At 38.2% G+C, this 8,856-nt stretch overlaps 1 protein-coding gene across 2 annotated transcripts; it reads left to right on the forward strand.

Moving 5' to 3' along the window:
* Nucleotides 1–318: 318 nt before the first annotated feature.
* On the forward strand, nt 319–8,581 carry LOC116194258 (something about silencing protein 10). Of its 2 annotated transcripts, none has more exons than XM_031523023.1 (17): nt 319–481; nt 804–941; nt 1,068–1,159; nt 2,288–2,366; nt 3,032–3,165; nt 3,376–3,522; nt 3,636–3,775; nt 4,391–4,478; nt 4,940–5,119; nt 5,829–6,002; nt 6,102–6,158; nt 6,237–6,379; nt 6,465–6,606; nt 6,931–7,184; nt 7,651–7,711; nt 7,825–7,893; nt 7,995–8,581. In XM_031523023.1, the coding sequence occupies exons 2-17, from the start codon at nt 836–838 to the stop codon at nt 8,124–8,126; spliced, it is 1,998 nt and encodes a 665-aa protein (XP_031378883.1). In that variant the 5' UTR covers nt 319–481; nt 804–835; the 3' UTR covers nt 8,127–8,581. The 2 variants fall into 2 exon arrangements, with proteins under 2 accessions (XP_031378883.1, XP_031378884.1); XM_031523024.1 differs by having other exon boundaries at nt 6,240–6,379.
* Nucleotides 8,582–8,856: the final 275 nt, after the last annotated feature.

Below are 8,856 nucleotides of genomic sequence, written 5' to 3' on the forward strand. Positions count from 1 at the left end.
TACAATATGACCCTTCTTCAATTTAATCCATGATATAAAGTAAGTGTTTTTTCGTGATTGTGAATTTCAAATTTATAATTACTACTATATATAGCTCATAATATTTGGCTACGACATGGGGCTCTGTCGCTCTAGAGACTGATTCAGCTGCGGTTCATAAAGTAACCAGCAGCGACAACATTCCTTGGAGAACCAAACGATCCATTTCGAAAGCCCAATAATAATATTTCCCCGGCCTGCCTAAGTTCCTCTAAAGGCCCATTTGGCCCATTTTCTTCTCCCTCCCAAAACCCTGTTCTCTACATCTTCTCGCCTGTCCAAACATGTCCTTAAACCCTGACCTGAACGCTCTCCTCTTCTTCTCACAGACCCCTATTCCTCTTCAACTGCTACTGCTACACTTTTTGCCGCCCCGGCGTCATTGCTCAGCTGCAGCGGAAGAGGTCACGGCTTCCATTCGACGGTTTTGCGAGGTTTTTAGGTATTTTATGGCGTTTAGCGAATGAATGCATTGATTTGCAAGATTAATTTTGCCCGTGCTGATGCAATTCAGGAGAAGAAGTTTCAATTTTTATTTGGAAATGAGCCAAACTTTGATCATACATATTGGTTGTTGGAGATAGGAAGTTAGATAGGTAATTATAAGGAGTTTGAACGGTTGCCCACCATGTCTGGGTGTCGCTTGAGCTTTGGGCAGACTCTGATGGCTGAGCTTCTGCAGTGCCGTTGCTGTTTCCTTTGGAAATTTCTCTTAATTGATTGTTTGAAGGGTTCTGATACTCTATTTTCTTTCCGGGTTGCAGGCAAAGGTTTTTAATTTTGTAGTCTTCAAACAATGGGTAAGAGAGGTAGAAGTGCGAAGAAGGATGACAGAAAAAGTAAAAGAAGAGCTCGTGCTGAAGATGTCGATCCAGAGGACATGGATGATGAAATAGATGCCTGTAAGTTTTCCCTACTCAGTTCGATGAAATACATATTATGGTTGGCACGACCACTTCTTGCTGTTACCTTCGGCCATCAGTTATTTACTATCTTTTCACGTATTTATGAATCCTTCGCGTTGGCAGTTCACAAACAGAGAGATGTTGTTCCACTGAACATACATGGTGATGCTGGGGATTCAGATGATGATAAGGAGGAACCGGTTTTTGATTTCGAGGTACCTATGTCTCTCTATTTGTTCAAATTTTAATATAGCTTTGTAATAGGAAGATATAGCGTGTAGTGGGTAGTATAGACTTATAATTGTACTTGATTAGTGGACTATAATTTCTAATTATCCAAATATGTGACTAACTCTCGATTACTGTACTGTGAAGATGGAGAATGTTCAGTTAGATGGAAATTATGGATGAGATTACTATCTGGGGGTGTAGTTTAGATTTGTAATTTGCAATTGAGTATTGATGCCGGCATATTCCAGTAATGCACAGAGGTAATTGCTAGGATGATGATCGATTAGTGGATATATAGGGATGAGATGATTGCCTCGGGCATACATGGGGGAGTCCTTATGAAGAATCCCCTTTTGCTTTCTCTATGTTGTTTCAAAACTAAAACACAAAATTGTTTGTCAGCTGTTTTCTTTACCACTCCATTCTCAGGATTACTTTATTATATTAAAAAAAAAGTCTTACTTATTTCAGCTTGTGTCACTCTAATTTGGAAGAATGAATGTCAGGATGTTGACATTGTAATTCTGTTTTGAAAGTAGAATGTGTATTCTTTGAAACTGACGATCTTATATGTGCAATTTTATGACTATTATATTTGGGATATCCTCATTGTCTGGAGACATGTATTTAGAAGAAAAGTAAAACTATTATTAGGCGCTTGAAAATTGCTGTTGTATGGAGTTTTGATAGAAACACGTGACCTTTATTACGTGAGTAGGTTATTTGTTATTTTTGATATACTGAGTCACCTTATCAAATTTTCGAGCAAAATAAATAAAAAAGGTCTCCTAATTAAATCACGAAGCAACTTTGTAATGAACGAGCTAGTTGGGCTTTAAGCAGGTGGCTTAATTTTTTTCTTTTTTTTGCTTGCAACTGGTCACCTTACTATTCAACTAGTCATCTACCTATTCTTAGTATATGCATCACTTTAATGTTGATCTCTGTAGAATGAAAATAAGGAAATCAAATCCTGGGGGCATTTGCAATGTTTCTGATCTTGCAGAATTAGGGGATCTTGTAACTTTCTCTTATAAAAGTGCTAATGTACGATTGGCAGTACTCTTCATCTAATCCATGTAATATTTTAAAATTGTTTTTGGCATTCTTAGGATGCTGATGACGAAGATAATGATGAGGACAATGAGATGGATGATGATGACTCACAGCTCACTGGCCTTGCAGCGAAAAGTAAGTTCTTGAATTATGGTTGTTTTCCCTGGCAATGTCTTCTTATTTAAATTATGACTGGGGTGTATGATTTGCTTTTTGATGGTGTCATACCTTCTTGTTTCACATATTTGTCCTTATTTTCTGCTTTGGCCACTTTATTTTTCCACCTGTGGGTACTTGTCTAAGGGTCCATGCAGTAATTTTTCTCAATTGTTTTCAAAGTTTTGTTAGTATCTAGTTAGTGGTCTTCTCTTTCTAGGAAATGATTCAGATATTACGGAAAATGGAATAATAGAGGAATCTGATTCAATTGGCCCCCGGTAATACTTTATTCTTTTTGCATAAATCCTTGAAAAGTAGCAGCTCCTATGTAGATGTGTTTCAGAGCACTCTGGTGGAGCTTTTAGGTACTTGGGGTATATTGGATTCTTCAGGCTTTCCTGTTAATCCTTATGCAGTGCACACCGACTTTGAGCTTGTACATATTGGCTATTAGTGACATTGAAAATAAAATTTAGCTCCTGTTAATAAAGTATGTTAGATTCTGCATATTGTATACCTTCAAAATTCTTGCCTTCATGCTAGCTTGATGTTTCTGGAGATTACCTTGTGCAACTCTTTTTTTTTTTTTTCAATCGTGAAGTTGAACTTTCAGTTACAGATTCATTTCATATAATCTTTAGTTGCAAGGCAGCAGAGATATCTAAGGGAAAAGATGGGTGGAGCTGAGGATGAAATGGATGAGGAGGAGGAGGAAAAAGAGAAAGACAATGCTGTTTGGGGGAGAAGCAAGAGACAATATTATAACGCTGATGAGGTGAGAATTTAATAGCAGTTCTGTCTAAGGTGCTCCCTTTTCCTATAAGAATATTTTTCTCTCAATGTGGCCTAGCGATAACATAATGTATTGTATTAACATATCATTGCTAATATGAATCCTCTGCACATATTTATTTCATCTTTTGACTTTATATGAAATGTGTTTTATTGACTCTGAACTTTTACCATATTTGATTTTGTATTGAAGGCAACGTCAAGCGATGAGGAACTTCTTGTAGAGGAAGAAGCGGAAGTGTTGCGGATGCAGAGGGAGAAAGCAAAATCTTTGTCAATGGAGGACTTTGGCCTAGAAGATATTAGCGAAGAGGAGAGTGACAAAGAACCAACATTAGGGGTGAGTATTGCATTCGAATTTGTAACTAATAACCCTGCACTTGAAAGAAAGTAAAAAGTAATTTAACTTTTGCTACTATGAAATTGGGGTTACTGAAATGCTTGTGCCTGCAGGAAATAGCGATTAGAGGACAAGATAAAATCGATTCTGACATCAAGAAGGACATGGAAGATAATGGGGTTACAGATTTTGAGGAGGTCAAGAAAGATTTAAATGCCTTGTCGAAGGAAGAGCAAATGGATGTAGTATATAGGTGCTTGTTTTCTTTGGTCACACATCTAGCTTCATATTTGTGTTTTTCTTTTCTGCTGAAATTGGGGTGAGGAAACAAGTGCATTATTATTTGAATTAAATGGAGGAGAAAAAGGGGGGGGGGGGGGGGGGGGGGGGGGGGGGGGGGTACAAACAAAAGTAACTTCAAAGATTGACTTTATATTTCTGTTGGTCTCACCTTGTGGTACTCAATAACTTGATACAGAAAGCTAATGAATTTTAGCTCAATGAATTTCTGCTTATTGTTAGCTTCTTGTAAATGTAATGAAATCAGTTATATTGAGCATATGCCCTATCTTCTAATGAGTATTTGGATTTGCTATCTTGGCTTTATTGATTTGCTGTTTCTTGACCAAGGAGTTATGATTCTGGTTGCTCGTCTTTCAATATTAGCAATCACTGATCTGCACGTGAAATGCAGTTCTCTTCCTTGCTTTATTTATTATCCTTCAAAATTTTAAGCTTTCTTCGTAAATATGTTCCCATTTACTTAAGTCTCAGTTTTTCCTTCCACTCAGTCACTATTTTTTGTGTTAGAGGTCTCAGGTCAGGCTTTCATGCTAGTCGATGCTTACTGGCTTTTGGTTTTGTCCAGTTCTGCCCCGGAATTGGTTGGTTTGCTGTTGGAGCTGTATACTGCAGTTGAGGAGCTTGAAGAAAGAGTGAATCCACTTATCAGCACGGTGCGAATATATTTATTTTAATTAGTTTCTCAAACAAAGGTGTTACTGCCAACTGTATTCATGTTGGTTATCAGTATGCAAAGCACGCCAGTTGTAAGTTATTCATCGACCAAGATTACTGACCGATTGGCAAGTGGTTTTATCCTGTTTTTAATTTTTTTGTGGTGCTAGTTCTGGTATACATGTACTAGTTTAATTTCTCTGATGTTCCTTGATCATGGTTACTTCGTTTCTAGGATTTCATATCATTTTTTTATTTTCTCTTGATGATACTTTGGAATATTAGTCCATCCTTTGAGCAGTATTGTCTAATTCCCGGCTAAAAATTTATTTCAAAAAAGAAAAAAAAAGAAAGGATTAAGGCCATTTTAATCTATATTGTTCTTGCGGATGTCAATCCTTATTCCCTGTAGTCTGCAAGTGTAACGTGGTAATTTCCTTGTGCTTTCAATCTTGTGAAGGTAAAAGACGGAGGAAATGCATCAAAAGAAGGGGTCCGCTATTTGGAAGTGAAGCAAATTCTTTTGCTGTCTTATTGCCAAGCAATTACCTTCTATCTCCTTCTGAAGTCTGAAGGACAACCAGTTCGCGATCATCCTGTAATAGGCCGCCTTGTGGAGATCAAGAATTTGTTAGATAAGGTCTTCTTCTATCTGAAACAGTGATTTCTAGAATAAATGGACGAATCTTATATCATTAGGTTATGCTATAACAATTTGTAGAATGCATGGTATGCTGGATTGGAAATTAATTTTGATATAATTTGGTTTGAGCTGCTATGAGGTTACTTTACTAGGTTGAGCTAAGATGTGAACTATGTCTAGAATAATCTTAGGAATGTTAATATGGTTTTACTGCACTGATGAAAAAGAAATGGTGGGCTATTACTTGGGGTCTAATTTCCAATATGATGGATAAGCGTTTGTGTGAGTGATCTGATGATTTTGTTGGTAGTTCTTGGTACTGAGTGTCTTAATTATGTTTAACTGTTATTCAAGTGAGTTCTCTTAGGCTTAGGGTTCTAAGGGACATGCTACAAATAGCAGTTTCAATAATGTATTTTCTTGGAAATCACTATCATAAATTGTTAAAATATTTGCCAGTCCTGGAATTAGCAAAGATCCTGTGGAAATGCACTTTCGTGAAGATGCTTTCTATCTAGGAGTAAGTGGTGGTTTTGAAGGATGTTTTTACAAACGTATCAGCTTCTGGTTGGAATATTTTACCTGAATATTCCGACAATTAGTTAGTCTCTAGTCTTCTTAAAGGATTATGTTCCTATCTGTCTTTTTGCATGATCCTAGTTATTGTGAAGACAGCAATTGATTTCCTCTTCAACTCATGTGTCAGATGAAGGAACTTGATGAAAATCTTCCATCCCAGCTCGAGGAGGTTCTTGTTGGAAACAAGGCTGATCAAACAGTGGCAACTTTAATGCAAGAGAAACTCGCAGTCACATCTGAAGCTTCACCCAGAGATTACAATACGCCTGCGGCCGTCAATGAATCGCAAGAAGTAGCGAATGTATGTTTTTGTTTAATTCTGTTGGCAATTGTTAAGTAAGTGGTGATGTTTCTTTCCATTGATCATTTCAATTACACGGGTACTGTTATGAAATTGCAGCATCTTGAGGTAGATTCTCTTGACGGTAAAAACCAAAGCGCCAAAGAGAAGCCTCAGGTAAGTTATGCTTGATATAATTTGGAAAATCATGCACTGCATAAAGGAACAATTCCTGAATGTATGTTTTGATTAAAGCAGAATGGACAGTTCGGGGCACAAAGCATGAAGATGCTAAAGGTGAGGGCTGCTCTTGAGGAAAAGCTGAGGCAGAAGGGTATTTTGAGTTCTGCTGCTCCAAAAGGGGAGAAAAACAGAAAGCATTTGAAACCAGTCAATGGGTACTGTGCACTCCCACCTAAGCCTTCTCCCGTTGGAAAAAAAAAAAAGAATTATCTTCATGTATCTACATTTATGTTTTAATAGGATGCTTGAAACACGTGAGGATTTCGATGATAATGCTACTGGGAGTGACGGAACCAAGCATGGGTTGAGTAATGGGAATGCAAGTTTATCCGAGTCAAGCAAACTTTCCAGTCTCATTGTTGCGAAGCAGAATAAGACCAAGGTCTGGTTTTCACTGCTGAATTGTTTATCTTCTCCATAAGTTAACACACTTGTTATTGGACATGCTTTTCTTCTAATGTGTTATTATGTTCTTCAGACCTTTGTAAGGACTGCACGTTGCCAGAACTTCATCTAAAATACTTTAGTATCAGTATATTCTATCTGCATTCACATTGTTGCTTTCACTGTCTACTCCATGTCTATCAAATGTGTCCTCTGTTTACATGAATGTATGATAGAAAAAGAAGCTTCTGTGATTATTATTTTTCAATCTGCAAATATATGAATTTAACTGAGAAACACGTACCTGGTTCTTTTTTACTAGATCATATCAGGTGATGATGATTTGCCAAGGAGAGATGACATTGGCGAGAGGCGCAGGAAACATGAACTTCAAGTGTTGGCTGGTGCCGGAATTGAGCCAGAGGATGAAGCTGGAATTGCGGATAGCCCTCCCAGGGCTGATCTAGGTTCTGATTCAGAGAATAGTGTGTCAGAGGAGTCCGGAGATGAATTCTATGAACAAGTCAAGCAACAAAGAGCTGCTAAACTTGCTGCTAAAGCAGAGAAGTACTCAAGGTTCATTCTGCCTCCCCGACCACCAAATTCTTGCTTCCTTTTCTTTTAAGAAAACGAAAGACAACTTTTTATGCTCGCAGAAAATTTACTGTCTTTTGTTTAATTATATGAGGAAGAAGAAGAAGAAAGACAACTTTGCATTCTATCTGATAAAATCTGAAGTCTTATTGTACTGAGTATGGAAAACGTTGAGGACCACAGGTAGTAATTCCCATTAATGCGCTAGGCATGATACTTGTTTGAGCAGTCCAGGAAGGAAGTAGCACCGTGCAAAAGCACCAGGGCAATTTAACTGCCTTAGCAAAAGATAAAGGAAAAGAGCTTATTTTGAAGTGAAACTGGTCACACCATTTTCCATTTGTGTTTTTTAAGAAAACAGAAACTTTAGCATGGCACAACTAAAAAGACCTTTGGTGAAAGTTGATATTGATTTATTGATCTAATTCAATAATGGATATTTCTGCAGGAACTCTACAGCTCCAGCTTTGCCAGAAACTGTGGATGGGAAACGTCTGATTACTTATCAGGTGACATACTCTACTTCTTCTAGTTCTCCAGAAATTGCTTGTCGGGTTGACTAAAGCTGCTCGCACATTCAGATGTGAAACTCGAACCTCACTTTATTGCCAATTGATGCCAGATGGAGAAAAACAGAGGCCTCACACGAGCTCGCAAGAAACTCACCAAGAACCCCAGAAAGAAATACAGGGTATATACTCTTTACCTTAATTTGTGCACTTGGTGGCTGATATTCTCTTCAATTTGTATGTCACCACTGGATTTTCATTCCATTGTTTGTTCTCTTTGTAGACGCAGCACCAGAAGGCAGTGGTGCGACGAAAGGGGCAAGTGCGGGAAGTCAGGAAGCCTTCTGGACCCTATGGTGGGGAAGCTTCTGGGATCAATGCTGGTATCAGCCGGAGCATCAGGTTCAAGGGCTAAAATATTCACAAATGGAACCTGCTTCACTGCTAACAACCTGAGTCGTCTGGCTGCCATTATACTTTTTGGAACGGGAGGATTCTTTTGCTGTGTGGGCGAATTGCCAGAAGATTGTGGAATAGGTTGGGGTGCCATTCTCTGTTGGATCCCGCTGTTTGACACGGTTTTCATTTCTCGGTCGCGCGAGATCATTTCGAAAGTGGTCAGGTCATTTTGAGATGTGCTTGAGTCAGATTTGGCATTCGTGTTTTTATTTAACCATGGAAATGTGGAGCAAAAATTGTTTAGGTTTCCTAGGAAGACATGCTTTTGGCCAATAACGGGAGGTTTTCCTTTTGTTTTCGTACTAATTTACCTCTATGATAGTTTTAACATCAATTGATCTGTTTCGGTTTTAATTACTGTGATCACTGGTGTAAGTTATTATTATTTGTCCCCCACCATTAGCAATTGTAGTTCCATTGCACAAGCGTAGTTGTGGTAGACCAATCCAGAAGAGTCTTAAGACACAGCGGCTCATTTTCTCAAGGTTGTGTTATTTACTGAATGAACTGATGACAGTTAATATCATTTGTCATTTGCAGTTGAGAATTAGCCAGGAAACTGGTGTTGCTTAAGCAGCTTGTAAGACACGAGCTTGAGGTGCTGGAGTGCGTCTGTCTTTGATCCTCAGCAATCATTAAGCCTCAGCAATCATTAAGCAACTTGATGCTTAGCATGCTTTGCGATA

Source organism: Punica granatum, chromosome 2, assembly GCF_007655135.1.
Source record: "Punica granatum isolate Tunisia-2019 chromosome 2, ASM765513v2, whole genome shotgun sequence".
NCBI classification, from domain to species: domain Eukaryota; kingdom Viridiplantae; phylum Streptophyta; class Magnoliopsida; order Myrtales; family Lythraceae; genus Punica; species Punica granatum.

Bases quoted from the DNA above. Each gene is read 5' to 3' on its own strand.
- LOC116194258 (XM_031523023.1), top strand. From the start codon at position 836: ATGGGTAAGAGAGGTAGAAGTGCGAAGAAGGATGACAGAAAAAGTAAA. The intron at 3,166-3,375 runs GTGAGAATTTAA...TTTGTATTGAAG, and splicing joins AATATTATAACGCTGATGAG to GCAACGTCAAGCGATGAGGA. The intron at 5,120-5,828 runs GTCTTCTTCTAT...CTCATGTGTCAG, and splicing joins TCAAGAATTTGTTAGATAAG to ATGAAGGAACTTGATGAAAA.